The 18,569-nt window shown below is 44.7% G+C and overlaps 1 protein-coding gene across 15 annotated transcripts in view; it reads right to left on the bottom strand.

Annotated features, from left to right (window-relative positions):
• The window catches only part of LOC129822091 (histone-lysine N-methyltransferase MECOM-like), a 184,540-nt gene that overhangs the window by 26,438 nt on the left and 139,533 nt on the right, over window positions 1-18,569 (bottom strand). For 14 of the 15 annotated variants that reach the window (XM_055880028.1, XM_055880026.1, XM_055880025.1 and 11 more), the window contains exons 3-5: window positions 7,272-7,406; window positions 561-663; window positions 109-355 (exon numbers count right to left, since the gene is read on the bottom strand). In XM_055880028.1, coding sequence (XP_055736003.1) covers window positions 109-355; window positions 561-663; window positions 7,272-7,406 — 485 coding nt within the window. Of the gene's footprint in view, window positions 1-108; window positions 356-560; window positions 664-7,271; window positions 7,407-9,146; window positions 9,929-18,569 lie in introns of those variants that run through there. The other variant, XM_055880029.1, reaches the window with a different exon arrangement.

Consider the following 18,569-nt stretch of genomic DNA (forward strand, 5'->3'; position numbering starts at 1 on the left):
CCATCATCAGGCATTTGAGGGGGTGCAGGTTGAGTGACAGAGAGGGGTTCTGAGCTGAGGGGGCCTGAGGGGGCCTATCAACAAGGGGGAAGGAGGACGCCTTCTCACCTCTGGAGGTCGGGGAACACCTGGTCACACTCCTTACACTCCTGGGGACCGTCGTGGCTGAGGCTGTGGGACAGGTGCAGGTCGTGGGGCTCCAGGCCCTCAGGGCCCTCCAGGTCACTACTGTCCCCTCCAAGGTTCCCCAGGAAGGCTGAGGGGGGTGTCCCACATGGAACCTTCTGGTGGTCCAGCAGCTCAGAGACAGACTCAAAGAGCTGGTCACAATCATCACAGCGATACTGTCTCTCCTCTGGACAGGGGGGGAAGGGGAGGAATATCTTAGGTGTGTGTGTGTGTGTGTGTGTGTGTGTGTGTGTGTGTGTGTGTGTGTGTGTGTGTGTGTGTGTGTGTGTGTGTGTGTGTGTGTGTGTGTGTGTGTGTGTGTGTGTGTGTGTGTGTATTGTGTGTGTGTATTGTGTGTGCATGTGTCTGTCTGCGTGTGTGTGTGAACTGACCGTGCATATCAGGAGCCATGGTGTCACATGAATACTGCTCTGCCTTCATGAACAAAAGCAGCTCCTCTCCTGGTTGGATCTCTCGAGTCACTCTGTAGAAGATCTTAAAAACACATACACACACAGATTTAAACAGCATATACACACATACATGAATACACACACACACACTCAAAACCATGTCTACCAACACCATATAACACACTCACATCCACTTTACTGAAACAAAAACACACCGATGCAGAAAGCAAACAAACTTTGACTCAACACAAATACACACTCACTCACACACTCACTCACACACACACACACACACACACGCACACACACACACACGCACGCACACACACACGCACACACACACGCACACACACACGCACACAGACACAGAGAGAGTTTAGAGAACAGGGAGGATATTGGGGGCTGAGCGTGAAGCAGAGTTGGCCATACAATGCGTCAGAAGCGGGACCAGAATGCTCTCAACACGGCTGGAAGAGGCAGTAAAAGGTGTGGAGAGATGTCTTACTGCTGCAGTGCATGGTGACATATTTGTGATGCTGTGTGTGTGTGTGTGTTTATAGCGTAGCCAAACCTCCACCTCTATACCAATACCATGCTATGCTTTTTAAAAAAGGACCGTTATATGCTCATGGTCCTAGTGCATTGAGTGACAGAAAGGATGTACTAAAGGTCACATGACTACCTGTGGAGCTACATGTTCACAGTACATTCACAGGCAAACACTTACATGCACAGCATATACACGCTACGCCATACACAAACACACACAATCCACAGACTCCAAGGTGTATAGTGAATGGGTCATCTGAGAGACCCTGAGATCTCTGGGACTTCCCATACGAACACAATGGATGCTCTCCCAAACAATCACAGATGGCGTTATTTTTGGCACGCCTTGAAGGTTTAACTTACTAACTTCCCTTACAGCACCATGGTGACATTTGGACGGGGGGACTGGGACGAGGGGGGATTATTAGAAATGTGACAGGGGAGTCTTCTGGGAAGGGCGCGGGTCACAGGGACACTGGGCCTGGGAGATAACGTACCTAGCTCGCCATGACATCAGTGCGGCGCGGCGGCAGCAAGGGCGAGGGCCAAGCCGCCTGGTCAGAGGGGAGCCAGCCTCGACCCCATTGTTCAGGAGGAGAATGCAGGGTACTGAGAGGGTCCTGATAGACATGAGAACATAGCTAGCGCTCTCAGCTGCCCCCTCGTCTGTATAGACCCACCTCTCACCCCCTCACCTCCCTCCCAGCTCCTTCCTACCGGTCTAGTGCGGTCGACAGCTCTCGGTCCAGGACTTGAGCCCTCACACCAACAAGCCACAATAATAGTGAGGGTTGGGAACATTAAAAGTGCCGTTCAAACAGCTGTGTAGGGCTGCAGTGATTCTGCCCTCAGAGACTGATCGGGTCTTTAAGGGTGACTCTTTGAAAAGCTATCAAGGGTACAGCTAACCTGATCCCAGATGTGTTTATGCTGTCTTGCGTGACAACGAGTGACAAGGAGTTGGCTAAACAGCACAAACTGATCTAGGATCAGGGTACAGCCGCTAGTGGACCGTGGCACACGGGGCAGAATGTGGCAGCGGCAGCAGGGAGCGAGTTCAAGTTACTGTAGCTAGTATCGCTGCACTTGTGCAGATGGTGTACAATCTGGCACACAGGCACTGCAGTGAGTGCCAACATGGGGGAAATCCCCTCAGCAACACCCCTTCCCTGTGGGCCGCCACAGGCAAACACTCAAACACACACAAACAAACATACCGTACACCCCGAAACACACACACACACAAACAAACACACAAACACACACACCTTGGTTGCATGTTTCTGCACTCTACAGACCTCCAACTCCTCTCAAAAAGCCTTATGAGTTGCTCCTATAAGGGCAGGCTGACACAGAGTGAGAGAAGCCTAGTCTGGGGCTGTAAATGGACACTGGCTAGAAATAACAGAGAGCTAGATAAGAACAGTGGTGTTTGAGTTCACACTGTGAAGGCCAGCCAGCCACACCTTTGGACTAGAAGGGAACCACTGAGGGGAGACAGCCCCAAGCCTTGACCTCCAGAGCCCCAAGCCTTGACCTCCAGAGGTCCAAGCCTTGACCTCCAGAGCCCCAAGCCTTGACCTCCAGAGCCCCAAGCCTTGACCTCTAGAGCCCCAAGCCTTGACCTCCAGAGCTCCAAGCCTTGACCTCCAGAGCGTCAAGCCTTGACCTCCAGAGCCCCAAGCCTTGACCTCCAGAGCCAGCCAGGAGTCACAGGATACACAATCATTATTAGACTTTATTACCTGGCCTTATCAACGGGGGATTGGGCTAACATTAAACGCAAGGAGGCACTGAGGATAGGTACCTACACACACACACACACACACACACACACACACACACACACACACACACACACACACACACACACACACACACACACACACACACACACACACACACACACACACACACACACACACACACACACACACACACACATAAACAAACACATTAGCAGACACAATACACTCTCCCTCTCTCTCCCTCTCCTCTGTTTCTTGTAGAGGTCATAACCTCAGACATATCAGAAGCTGTTATCTTGGAGAAGTTGGTTACCTTGACATCATTAGTCACCAGTGCAAACAAAGAATCCGATTTTCCTTGGGACACTGACACACCCTCTTTGTTCCTCCAACATCCTTCCTCTCAAAGAGGTCATCTAGCAGGTATGCCAGCCACCAGCCAGAGTGCTGATCTGGGATCAGGTCCTCCCTCTCTTTATACACTATATATACACAATTATGTGGACATCCCTTCACATTAGTGAATTCGGCAATTTCAGTCACACCCGTTGCTGACAGGTGTATAAAATCGAGCACACAGCCATGCAACCTCCATAGCCAAACATTGGCAGCAGAATGGCCCTACTGAAAAGCTCTGTGACTTTCCACATGGCACCGTCATAGGATGCCACCTTTCCAACAAGTCAATTCATTACATTTTTGTCCTGCTAGAGTTGCCCCAGTCAACTGTAAGTGGTGTTATTGTGAAGTGGAAACGTTTGGGAAGAAACAACAGCTCAGCCACAAAGTGGCTCACAGAACGGGACCGCCGTGTGCTGAAGCCTGTAAAAATTGCCTGTCCACGGTTGCAACACTCACTACCGAGTTCCAAACTAAGTCTGGAAGCAACATCAGCACAAGAACTGTTTTTCTTCATGAAATGGGTTTCCATGTCCGAGCAGGCGCACACAAGCCTAAGAACACCATGTGCAATGTCAAGTGTCTGCTGGATTGGTCTAAAGCTCTCCGCTTTTGGACTCTGGAGCAGTGGAAACTCGTTCTCTGGAGTGATGAATACGCTTCACCATTTAGCAGTCTGATGGACGAATTTCGGTTTGGCGAATGCCAGGATAACACAACCTGCCCGAATACATAGTGCCAACTGTAAAGTTTGGTGGAGGAGGAATAATGTTCTTGGGCTGTTTTTAATGGTTTGGGCTAGGCCCCTTGGTTCCAGTGTAGAGAAATCTTTACGCTACAGCATACAATGACATTCTAGACGATTCTGTGCTTCCAACTTTGTGGCAAAAGTTTGGGGAAGGCCCTTTCCTGTTTCAACATGACAATGCCCCCGTGCACAAAGCAAGGTCCATACAGAAATGGTTTGTCAAGATTGGTGTGGAAGAACTTGACTGGCCTTTGGGATGAATAGGAACGCCGATTGCGAGCCAGGCCTAATCGCCCAACATCAGTGCCTGACCTCACTAATGCTCTTGTGGCTGAATGGAAGCAAGTCATCGCAGCAATGTTCCAACATCTAGTGGAAAGCCTTCCCAGAAGAGTGGAGGCTGTTATAGCAGCAAAGGGGGGGGACCAACTCCATATTAATGCCCATGAATTTGGAATGAGATGTTCAACGAGCACGTGTCCACATACTTTTGGTAATGTAGTGTAATTGTAATTCATTATGATCCAAAATATAAAGCTGAATCTAGATCAGTACTCCTACTCTGAGACACTTAGTCAAGACCCGTAAATATGGGTGCTGATCTAGGATCAGTTCCTCCCTGTCCATATAATCATATTCATTATGATCCAAAAGACAAAAGTGATCCTAGATCAGCACTCCCACACTGAGACACTCAGCTTTCCAGTCTATTTATGTGATCACAGAACCTGTCACACATTAAAACAGTCAATTCATCTACTTCATGTCTCTTTGTGCTGCGTGGGAGAATCAATATGGCTAACGAGATTAGCCCTCATATCCATCCACAGTCTAATGAAAGAGTCTTTAGTCGCTCGTCAGATCATGAGAATTACACCGCTAATCCATTTACACTTCAGCCTGTCCCATGTAGGCTACTGTCTGTGTGGGATATAGTTAAGACATCTCCATATGAAATATACTTCATATCTGAACTCAGTACAATGCTCAGTGATGAACACAAGTGAATCTAACCAGAGAGAAGTTTTAGTGCTAAAAAAACGTTTTCACTCCCAGATCATATTGATCTCAGATCGTTGATTGTATGAGACCCAATAGTTACCGACTGCATTGCAGAGCGTTGATGAATAGTTAGTGTTATCGGTAATAACACTGTTTAAAATATCATGTTACACATGTTCATACTTAGCTAACTCTGACCAGCTCTTAAACCCTACAGCTAAGACATGATCACACACGCCATACTGCTGCAGCACTACGCAAGCCGTGCTATTCTCTACGCCAAACACACCACACACACACACACACACACACACACACACACACACACACACACACACACACACACACACACACACACACACACACACACACACACACACACACACACACACATATGAGTAGGAACCCCTGACAATTCCTCTAGCTCTCTTCCTTCTCTCTCCTCCCTCCCCTCTTCCTCTCCTTTACTTTCCTCACCCTCTTGAGGTTGGACATAAAGTTTTATTATAAACAGGACTAGGTCAGAAATAAGAGGATTGAAGCCAGGTTAGTCCACAATGTGGGACTGATTGTGTAAGCGGGTGTAATATGTGGTTTCAGGCAGGCTTCACAGTCAGTACTTCTCAGCAGCTGTAAAACCTGTTGGAAGCAGGTAAGGGACTACATTTCTCACTTCCAGCTTTAGGATGAGGTGCACGGGGAGCCATCAGAACCGCAATAAACATTCACATAGTCCTGATAAAGGGCCCGATCCTACACAGCGCACACATAGAGGCACACACATATACACAGACACACACACACGTTCATACTCTGATAGAAACAGACATAACTGACAGACCTTCCAGACATCCAACCTTACACATGCAATTTACGCCTAGACAGGCTTTGTGAGACGTTACTGTGTGTTATGAAAAACATGAGGGGTGTCCGGAAGACGTGAAGACAGTGTTGTGACAGTGTGTGGTACCTAACAATAATCTCATCACAGCCTTGTCGATGACCCTGGTCAGGCTTAGACAGCCACCTGAGCAGAACCACAGTAATGACAGTCAGTCACACCTCAGAGAGAGGGCCACTCAGAAGGCTACATTAAACACTGCATCACATCGATTATGTCTTATATGGCACCCTATTCCCTATATAGTGCACTACTGGGATTGATTTTGTAATGATTTATATAGGGGGCATACATAGGGAATAGGGTGACAATTAGGATTCTTTATACTACAGTTTCAAATAAGAATCTGAAGTTGGCTTCCTCTCAAAATAAACTGTATCTAAATCATTTGGAGTATTAAATAACCATTTGGAGTATTAAATAACAATTTGGAGTATTAAATAACCATTTGGAGTATTAAATAACCATTTGAAGTATTAAATAACCATTTGCATAGTGACGCTATAATAATGCTAATGATAAGTATAATCATGATGCCAATGTTCAGAGATACAAATTACATCCACTCATTACTATTACATTTGAAACGGATTCCTTATCTGCAACATATGCAAGTATCTATAAACTATTTATGAAGAATTAATGAAAAGTGATGCAAACTCTTCTATCTATGTATCTTCCATCAAGACATGGAATGCACTGTCCATGTCAAATAAAGTCTCCCTTACTATAGGTGTGTGTGTGTGTGTGTGTGTGTGTGTGTGTGTGTGTGTGTGTGTGTGTGTGTGTGTGTGTGTGTGTGTGTGTGTGTGTGTGTGTGTGTGTAGTCTGAGTCCATAAAATACTATTTAACCATTAAATGAGTGAATTGAAAATGCCCCTATGTGTCAGGTAGGAGGTAGGCCATCCTGTCCTGTCTCTCCCAGGTGAGGAGAGAAAGAGCAATGGGGCATACCACACATATCTGGAAGTTTACAGTGCGAGCGTGTGTGAAGTGTCTGTGACTATCAGCACGGCAGCCGTGTGTGTGATCTGGCTCTGTGGTCCTCGACACGCCGAAGCCAAGACACAATTACACAGAAACAAAACACAGAGGCAGGGTGTGTGTGTGTGTGTGTGTGTGTGTGTGTGTGTGTGTGTGTGTGTGTGTGTGTGTGTGTGTGTGTGTGTGTGTGTGTGTGTGTGGAGAGGGGGGCTGATACTGAACGCAGGGTGGGCCGCACAGGGGCTATCTGAACTAGATCACAATAACACCTTCTAACACAACAACAGACAGGCAGACAGGACATGGGGGTTCACTAAGGCCCTGTGGCAGGCAGGAGGGCGGTCTCCTCTCCACATACCTGATCATCTATCTGGCACGGCGTCAAGTTGTGTTGGAGGGCCGTGGAGGCAAACTGGATGTGCTTCAGCCAGCTCCCGATATCAGGCTCGCTGGCATCCACACAGAACTTTACATGGCCCGACCCGTCCAAGATCTGTAGAGAGGTAGAGGGGGGGGGGGGGGGGGGGGGGGGGGGGGGGGTTAACACTTTGATCTCTATCTGATTCTGCACAGGTTACTGTGTCCACACGGACAAACCACATACCTCCCACCGAGAAACAAGGCCACACTGTTGTGAAGCTGCAGTATTACACATGCAGGGCAGGCACACACACACACACACACACACACACACACACACACACACACACACACACACACACACACACACACACACACACACACACACACACACACACCTTGAACTGGGTCCTGCTCCCTCTCACACAATCAAACGAAAAAGCCCACGCAAACTCATACACACACACAGGAGTGAAACACATGACAGAATATCACCATGCTGAATGAGCACAACTAAAAGGTCTTTCAATTACTTGTTTTTAAGACACCAACAATGTTTTTAAGACATCAAAACAAATGCATTTCTTTATTGCTGAACATTAGAAACTATCCCATGAATATGGTAATCAAAACGAACATTTTAGAGCCATTTCACTAGGTGCAACACGTTTCATAACAATGCATACATTATTATTAATACTGAGTCGTGCTGAATACATTAAAACACAAAAAGCAACTCCAATATCAGTGTTGGTATTTTGTAGAAACAAAAAAACAGTGTAATGAAATCATTATTACATATTTATATTCGTATAACACTTGTAGAAACATTTACTCTATTCCCCAATTGCTGATATCACCTTGTTTTCTTTTCAAATAAAACGTAATATTATTATAAAGATGAAGTTGATTGAAAAGTCTCTCAGAGGGTTGCTGATGAGGAGATATTGGACAATAGCGCCTAATCTTTGGGAGTGAAAGGGCCAGAACACGTTAACCCCAGTGGGCAGCAGCATTCAAATAACCTTTCATGCACACCATTCCCACAAACGAAACAACCAGTTTTATAAAGAATTCCCTAACTTATACTTTATTATCAGCTATGTAGGCCTAATTAACTACCCTATCATATTCAGTAAATTAACAATATTATCATATGACCAAGGCAGGCCTATGCATACAATAAAACGTAATTCTACTTAGACAGATGATAGGAATAGATAAATAATAGGCCTGATAATTATTCCCAAATATTTTTTTTAAAACGAATTAGGGAGAGATAGAAATCGCGTGAAAAGGCCACTGTATATTTCACCCAGGACAGGAGTTGGTTGCAGTCTAAACAATTTATAACATACAGAAAACGTCAGACAAAATACCCTAATGCTCGGGGTTTTTCTGGCCTACCTTGAAAATTGGATAAGCACACGTGTCAATAATAGATAGAATATGTATTTATTTGTTAAATACACTTTGCATTATTAATTACATTTGGCAAGACAATGCAAAATGACATCTTACTTATTGCCTATAATTTAAAGACAAATTATGATTTTTTCAATAAAAACTAAATAATAATTTGTGATTAGAGTTACGTGCAGAAGCAAGACATATTGTTATGATCCATAACTGAAAATCGATTATGGACAACAATCGATGTTTGTGTAGCCTAAAATACTTACCTGGGATACGTTAAACGTGTCTGACGAAAACGTATTGACTCACCCTGTAAAAATACTTGTCAATAGTTTTGACAATTAATCTATATTGAGAGCTCATACGATTAATTATAACCATAATTGTATCACTGAGAAAGGACTCGTAAGAATGTTCGTTTGGTAATAAAAAGGTAATCAAATAGACCGTTGCTTACCGTGGTAAATCCTTTGCACCCTTGGTGCAACAATAAAATATCTGCAAATACGGGGTGTGCAGAAATAAAGGGAAAAAAACCTTTTGATTAAAACTGCAATTTCTTGTTTTGGAAATGACCACAAAAAAATGTAAAATGTATCGGTCTTTTAGTTTTGCTCCATATGTGTAATGTCCTGTGTTCTTGAAAACGCCATGGGATTTTACATTGTATTTTCCCTTTCTCCGACCCACAAGACGTTTTCTCTTCTTTCTCACACACTTATTGTCATGTAGACACCGGCATAATCCCTAGGCACATTAACTTGGTCCAAGTTGAGCCCGTCAGCGCGAGCCGGTCTCGTCCGCTCTTCTCACTCTGAACCTCCACTGTTCCCAGGTGTCAGTGCGGCGGAGCGAGCGAAAATGCAACTTTTCCTTTCTCTCTTCCCCCCGGCGCGTGATAGTGAGATGGAAAGATCGCCCACCTACTTGCGCGTCCCGTACTGTGTGTTGTGTGTTTCTGTTTCACGGACTGTCTCTTAAAGAGGATCTTGCTCGCCCATCCAAAGAGAGCAATACAAAACGGGCTATCTTGCCTGTCCGCAGTCGGAAGTTGAGAGACGCTCCCGCAGTACATTTTAAAGTGACAGGTGACCGGTTGAGAGGCGAGGTCAGAGAGAGGTCGGGATGGGCTTCTATGGTATTGACTACATACACCAGCCCAATTTGCCTTTGATGAAACCACCGAATAATTACGCATTTCTTCCGCATTTCACTCGTTTGTGCCCGAGCAATGAGGGGTGGGTTCGCGGTTCACTCCTAGCCAAGTTAAGGCACAACATGCTATTAGCTTAAAGACTAATGAATGGTGACAGTGACTCTCTTCTAAAAATATTGTACATTAAAACAATAATTGTGTTATTCATAGAATACTTAATGGAATGTAAAAAGTATTGTTTCAATAAAACCTCACTAATAGTCCAAGTGAAAACAATAACTTTTATTGTTAGGCCTAAGTGAGGCTTTCCTTGTTTGCTTGGAGATCTGCTTTACGAGACAGACTAGGCATGTACCCGGATGATCTGTCTCGCCCTCGCCACTCTGAGGGGCATAGGACGCATGTGACCAACATGCCATCATCCTGCATTTCTAAACATGCCGATACAATGTATAGCTTTTAAAACATTCTTCTTCTAAACTTGATCTGCAATTCATGGTAACAGCTTGCATATACAGCAGGCCAACATTCACAAAATGTGAATTTTTTCCCGCTTTTGGTTGTTTGTTTGTTCATATTCTTTTTAAATGCTGATATAATTGTATTGCCCATTTTCACTCTCCTTTCTTAACTTTTATGTCCAACTCTAAACTCTTTTGGATAATCAAATCCATAAAAAAACGACCTCTTAGAATCATACAAAAGTAAGCGTTTAGCCTGCTTGGTTATGCAGGGCGAGCCTGAACAGGAGTTTAGAATGTTCTGGGAGAGGGTGGGGGCGGTGGATGTGAAGAGATTATGATTAATATGTCTCAGTGGCCGCTATCTGTGACATTGACCTTCTATCCCAGATAATTCCCATTGTTTGATGAAATTGCAGAGCAAATGTGCAGGAAGGACAGGAAAAATCATGTGTAAATAAGGTGGACCTCGCCAGAGATTCCCATAGTCCGCGCTGCTTGAGAACCCAAAAGAGCCCCCGGTCCGCAGCTCATTGATTTCCTGCCTTTCCTCGACTTGTCCATTGTTGGAACCCTTTTTAATTTAGCCATAAATTGGGAAAGCTCAACCTATGAGCTGTTTTATTTTCTTCCTGTCAGGATGAGGGATTTGTTTTATGATGTATTGTGTATTAAATACAAGTAATCTGGAAAAGTGATTGCCCGGGCCTCTCCGGGTCTGATCGAGGATTCTGATAGAGACCAGAGCTCTTTCTGAAAGGGAGGAAACGTTTGTGGATAAACAAGGGTTGTGTAGTATGACTAGCAGGTCCGACTGACCAGGGTAAATTGGTGTAAATGTAGATTGGACCAGAGGCCGCCAACGGTATCCCAGCCTGTATTTCTCTCCCGAGTCAGGAGATGGCGTTCTCAACTGAACAAACTTTTACAAGGCATTAGTTGCCTTTCAATACGTTCTTTAATGCCAAGCTGAGCAATTTTGATAGGTGTTTTCTTTCGTGGATAATTTAATAGGGTTTAGATTCATGGATAGCCTAAATTCGAGCTGTAAGCCTTCCATACTGAACAAAGTTCCCAGCCTGTGTGCCCATATCTCCTGAGAAAAGCGCATCAGTCAAGCGCGGAGACGCTGAGTTATTGAGATGGGGGTCATTGCTTTATCGTCCGCAGAATTGCAGCACACAACATCGTCTACATTAAGGCGTTAAATTGCTAGGGGGACATGAAAGATTCAGTTGCATGGGCCTGAATATATAATCACCTGAACGACCTACAATACATCTCTTGGATCCACAATAAGACAAGCCGTGGAAGTGAATTTTAAAATACTTGTTCATTTGTTAAAGCCCCATGTATAATGATTTAAAACATAGCTTAATTTATGTTTATTTGAGAAACTCGCCATGTAGGCTAGTCCATTCTATTACGGTAAGTATATTAAATAGTTCGGCTTGATCAGAAGAAACCCCAAGCCTTTGTTATTATGATTATAGCACATAAAGTGTGTAATAGCTGTTTATTAACATATTACAAACCAAAAAGCCCGCTCGAGGCTTTTTTCTTTATTTCTCCTATTTTACGCCACTTACCGTTTCATTTTGATTTGGGTGGCACTTTACATCTGCAGCATCCGGATAATGTTTTTGTACATCGACTTAAAAGTACTGTGACATTTCTCAAAGGATTTCATGCTTATTTGTTTGTATTAGTTGTTTGTTTAAGCAACTCAATTACTTGGGGAAATGTTCTCAGTTTAAGTATTGGACAACTGTGAAGAACATTACCACATTTTCACAGCATTTCCCAATTTATATTGCAATATAGGCTTATGGAAATCAGGGGGAAACTTGAGGCTACTTTGGTTAAACAAAAATATTTACGCTTGAGTTTCACGGGATATCAATGGGCTATTTACAGTTCCTTCGGAACGTATTCACACCCCTTGACTTTTTTTACACATGTTCTTGTGTTACAGCCTGAATTTAAAATATATTACATTGATATTGTGTGTCACTGACCTACATACAATATCCCATAATGTCAAAGTGGAATTACGTTTTTAGACATTTTTACAAATTAATTAAAAATGAAAAGCTGAAATTAGTAAATAAGTATTCAACCTCTTTGTTATGGCAAGCCTAAATAAGTTCTGGAGTAAAACTGTGCTTACTAAGTCACATAATAAGTTGCATGGACTCACTCTGTGTTCAATAATAGTGTTTAAGATGATTTTTGAATGACTCATCTCTGTACCCCACACATACAATTATCTGTGGATGGATCAACAACATTGTAATCCAACACGACACATCAGTAGTAGTAGTAGTACCACTCTTCATATTTTCAAGCATGGTGGTGGCTGCATCATGTTATGGGTATGCTTGTCATCGGCAAGGACTAGAGTGTTTAGGATAAAAAATAAACAGAATAGCGCTAGCAGGCAAAATCCTACAGGAAAACCTGGTTCAGTCTGCATTCCAACAGACACTGGGAGGCAAATGCACCTTTCAGCAGGACAATAACCTAAAACACAAGACAAATATAGACTGGAGTTGCTTACCTAAACGACATTGAATGTTCCTGAGTGGCCTAGTTACAGTTTTGACTTAAATCACCTTGACAATCTATGGCAAGACTTACAAATGCATTAGCGTGTATCTGGTTTAAAAGGGCTTCGTTTGTTGGACTTATGTATCTACACTCAGCTTGTGTATAAGTCAGAGCATTACGGCACCACGAGCCCCGCGGTGGGATTCCTGGGCCAGGTAGGTGCAAACTGACTCCGTGAGTGAGCTACTCCACCGCAATGAGCCAGGCTGCAGAGTCGCTCTAATGGAAACACCACGTATAAGGTGTATTCCAGCACATCTTCCAGAAGAGGGAAAAAAGAGAAGAAAAAGAAAATATTGCAGCCAAATCCACATGAAATAGTTCCACCATTCATATGGAGAGACCTCCCATTGACACCGGCGAAAAGCTGCAATAAGCCTCCATCATGAGTCTCTACAGGCGGCCCCCCAAGACAATTTATTTTGGTTAAGTGTGGGGCAATGCAATCAAGTGGCAAAAACTCATTTAAAATATGAAACGAATTTAGGGGTGATATAATTTTTGTTACAACACCCGTGTCATGGTGTGTAATTTTAGGGTTTAATTTTAGGGTTTTATCAGAATTAGAACAGTTATAGTGACTTCACAACTTTCTTTTGTAATGGTTATGCTGAATATTTTAGGACATAAACCTGTGTGTTCTAATGTCTATAACGTAGCCTAATCGAGAGAGAAAAACATAACAAATGCCAAAGACTATCGGTAAACATATCCAGGGGAGTAAAATGCACACTGCATAAACCATACTATTGATATACTTTTGAGATTTTAAGCCAGAGCAGAAACGGACATTTTTGCATATGGCTACTCAAGCCGAACCCTCCCACCCCTCACCCGTCCAAAAAGTTCCTGTTTTAGGGGAGTCTCCTCACAGACAAATTACCATTAAAGGAGAGCAGAGGAAATGAAAGGGGAAAAACGTAAATAAAACATTTCCTTGGTCTAGAAGTAGACCCGTTGTGAGCGCGTGTTAATCTCCACCTCGGTAATTTGGTTCTCCGGGAGAAGACAGAAGCCCCGCTGCTGTGCCCTGCACTTCATAAATCACAGCTTTATGTGGACAAGGTCAGCGGCCCCATGGCTCAGCCCGGCCCCTCCAAGCGACGCAGCGCGCCCGCCATGTTTACCCTCCTGCCCGGGGCTCTCAGGACCAGACCAGCTCACTTCTAATTACTTTGGATTATTTTCATTTGCCGGGGTCAGCCAGGCATTCCGGGAGAGGGATGATTTCCTATACATTCTTCGGCCTTTGATGACTGAGCCCTGCGTGTTTTCCGAATTAGTACCCCATCATTTTGACACAGTCTGCTCTGTTTTAGCGCCACCCCATTCCACTCCCGGGACCCCTCTATTCTGCAGCGTTGTGCAGGACAGGGTCCACCCCTACAAGATGCAGGCGCTTTCTAAGCAGCAGTGGGAGAGAAACAGAAATATGATGACGGGAAAAATATAGCTGTGAGATGTTAGAAAAAACGAAGTAGAAACAGGCAATGCTTTACCAGCAACAGGGTACTATGAGGAATGTCCAACCTCACAGTTAAGTTTTGTTTTGATATAATGACAATATTGTCAGATATAGGCTATGTGATGCATGAACTCAGATCTATGTTACTGAATAAAGTATGCATAAAAGTGTTTTTAAAGTGTGCGGGAAAGTATCTTTGCCGCACATTGACGGTTCAATTCCGTTTGATCCCTATTCCAGTGAGATCCGAATCTTCAAGGGACTTGAATGAGTGTGAATGAGATGTATTGTCTCCTTTAGCTAAAATGAAGTAAATTGCATTGACAGCAGGAATGACTAGACGTGACTGGAGCGTTAAAACAAGGCATTGGCCAAACATGACCACTGGCCTGAGGTACAATGTAGGCTACTATTCACACTGTAGAAGGAGTGGGAGGAGGAGGTAAATGTACAAATCAGAGAGTGTGGCGAGTACTTGAAAACATACACGCAGCTGATTTTTGGAGCTACCCGGCGTGTGCACCTACTCCAAAGAGCCGCCGGAGGAATGCACTGTCGCGGGGTTAGGGTGTGTGTGGGGGGGGGGGGGTTGGTGTTACTGAGGCAGAGAGGTCCAACCGGCTGCGGTAATCACACAGACACTTCCTCCGCAGCGCCTCAACACACAGGCAACACTGTATGTGTATGGGGACCACGGGGTGCGATAAAGTCGCACCGGAGTCAAAGGTAACCTTTTGAAAACATAAATTCCGCGTCGGAGAGCTGGAAAGTAAAACAAGCCTGGTAAGCAAGCCAACCAATCCCGCTTCACCCCCGGTAATTAGAGCATGTTGTTGGACGCTGCAGGGTGAACAAATTGTTTTTTAAACGCTCGTAGATATCATCTTTAAAAGAGCCCCTTTATGTAAGGAAAGATGGAATACAACACAGCACTTCAGATCAGAGGAGCGGGTGTCGCGCATTAATTACATTTATTGAGCTGTCCGGCCACGTTTGAAGTGGGAGGTCACTTGAGACAGCGACTGCGTGTTTTTCATACACCGTGACCAATTGAAAGGCTAATATTTAATGTTTCCGGGATATGTGAAATAGCCGTAACATATAATGCCTGATGAAGCAGGACACTCAAACAACCTTCTCTCCAACCCCATTCATCCCACCGTCAGTGTCTAGGTGAGAGTCATGTCATTTCAGAAAGGTAAACTTGACCTGTTTCACCCTGATGGAGACGCAGTTGTTCAGACATAACCATGGCACCACGCACAAACATGTCACCAAAGCGCAGACATGAGCGGGTTGATGGCTTTCAGGCATGCCTTTCCAAACACGGCTTTCCATGAATTGACATATTTTAAGCGTTTCATTTTTCCCGTGTTAAATCTGTGCACACCTTTTAATTACAGAAAATACCAAAACCAAACAATTACTCCTCTAGGACTTTCCAAGTATCTGAGAAACCAACACATTCTGCCTCCATAACAATACCCAAAACAAAAGTTATTTTTGTGGGTGAGCACTTGCCTATCTTGTAAGACAAAGTCATGTATTTAATACTTCCTCATTAGAGTCCAGAGGAAATTGCATCGGCACACAACACCAACTTAACACAAAAAAACGTTAGAAAAAGCGAACAAACTCACAGTAGCATGAAAGACGCCCATAAATTAGGTCAGGATTATATTTAACCCAGCTCTTTGTGCTGAGTACAGGGCACATGGTGCTGCTCCGCCGTGCTTCTGCCATTCAGATGCAACACTCTCATTATATGTGGCTAAGACACAGCTTCCAGTTGGAATTCACACACAGAGTAAGGCATTCTCTAAAACATCTGATTTCACTGCAGGCCACACAAACATCCTGGGAATCGGAGAAAGATTTGATAAACTATGCACTATGCTCCCATCTCCTCCCCAAGAGTCAAAAGGTGTGTGTTTGTGTGATGTGTGGGCATGCAGGTCTACCCTCAACCCTGAGACAATGCAATCACACCATGGCACATTGCTGCAGTCTGACTTGATTGAGTCATCAGACATGGTGCGTCAATACTCAATGTTTATTCAATTCCAGACCAATCATTCTGGTGTCATACACTTTGGGTTAATATTGGAAGCGGAGGCTGGGGCCGGGGAGAGATAAATCACCTTTTATGATGGGTTGTTATGGTTTTTACGGCGCTGGTTTGTGAGGGACTGATTTGGGGATCAATCACAGGTGGTGTCTGCTGGCGGGGCGTGCCGGGGATCGATGGTGGATCTGGGGCCTGCAGTGATGGAGGTCTGCTGAATTATGACCAGACCATCCCTCCATCCCCTCCTGCCAAAACTGAAGGAGCATGACACCCACCCATATCATCATCATACCCGACCTCTCTCCCCCTCGCTCGCAATTCACTTCTTTATCTGGGTGGCACCTCTGAAAATTCCATTGTCACACAACATTTAACAAAGACAAAAGTGCTGAGTTAGGATCAGTTTAGATTTTTAGATCATAATGAAAAATATACGTACAAATGAGACCTGATCCTAGGTCAGTACTCTTTCTCTGATATACTCATAATGAAAGCCACAACGGAGGTGTTTGCTTATGCAGGAACAGATGAGTAACAACCAGGTGGCCTGGATACAGTACCGTAAGGGTTAGTTTAACAGTCAAAGACAGGGGTTAGTGGTGTGTCAGACTGCACTGAGAGAGACTAGCATCGGGAGGGTATGAGTTATTTAGTGTTTCATTTCCCCTTCACATCTCTCTGTTTGCATGTGAAGAGTTGGATCAGAACAAACATACAGAACACATATAGTTACTATATGTTACACACACACACACACACACACACACACACACACACACACACACACACACACACACACACACACACACAAAGGGACACACTGTTTTTACACACACTCAACATGTCCCGTAGCTGTCAGACGGCAGCTTCCTCCATGCTGTCAGCGTGGCCCAACTGAAACAAAAGACCCAGGGAGCGAGGCAACATCGTTTCTCAATTAGAGGAAGTTGGTCCTGATTACGCCGCCCCTGTAGAAGCATTCCGATCCCGTGAACCTGTCCAGCCACTGCCAGCAGGCCTCAAACTCTAAACCACCAAGAGAGAGTTTTTTGTTTTAACTCGGCAAGTCAGTTAAAAACAAATTCTTATTTACAATGTTGGCCTAGGAACAGTGGGTTAACTGCCTTGTTCAGAGGCAGAACAACAGATATTTACCTTGTCAGCTTGGGGATTCGATCTTGCAACCTTCCGGTTACGAGTCCAATGCTCTAACCACTAGGCTACCCTGCCGCCCATCTTAAAGTACTACCGCGCCCCACCCAGTCTCCCCCCTCTTCTTCTGTTCTTGCCTTCTCTCCACACGCATGCACACTTACACTCTCGCTCTCCTCTCATCTCCTCCCCTTCTCTCCTCCCCTTCCTCTCCTCCCTGCCCCTGTCCTCCAGACTCCAGACAGAACAAGTAGAGCCTCCTTTGGCCCTGAGAAGAGTAGGAAGTTCCACCTTCCTCACACCCTCAGCTCTCTATCCATGACAAATGTGTTCACTCTTGGTGTTTATAAAAAGTGTGGTTAGTCATAATCTAGAGCGAGGGAGTATTTACACACTGGATATTCTGATAACAGGAGACGTATTCAATTTCTGTTTGTTTGACAGGCGCACTGTCTCTCTCTCTCACGTTGACAGGAAGACCCCCATCCATTCACCCGGGGGTCTTGACCCTAACAGTATTCTCTCTTGCGGCGCTCAAGAGCTAACACATATTAAGTAAATGAAGAGTCTCTTCAACCCAGGGAGACAAACGAGCTTCTTAAACACAGGAGGAGTGGCGGTTTGATCTTCCATCGCCCGTGTTTATGATGCAATCTAGGCTGGCCCGTATTGATGATGTAACTAGGATTGTGTACATTCTAGACTGAGATGGCCCCAATGTTTCTAGCCAGGTGCTCAAGCTCTTCACATCTGTTTACGAAAGAGAGAGAGAGACAGTGTGTGTGTGTGTGTGTGTGTGTGTGTGTGTGTGTGTGTGTGTGTGTGTGTGTGTGTGTGTGTGTGTGTGTGTGTGTGTGTGTGTGTGTGTGTGTGGGAGGTTAAGGGGATACTGATGGGATGGGAAGGACTGTGTGTATACATGGTGGTACTTCAAAGCCATCCCGTTACCCGGGCCGACAGTGCAGAGA

The sequence above is a fragment of the Salvelinus fontinalis genome, chromosome 24 (assembly GCF_029448725.1).
Source record: "Salvelinus fontinalis isolate EN_2023a chromosome 24, ASM2944872v1, whole genome shotgun sequence".
Taxonomy (NCBI): Eukaryota; Metazoa; Chordata; class Actinopteri; order Salmoniformes; family Salmonidae; genus Salvelinus; species Salvelinus fontinalis.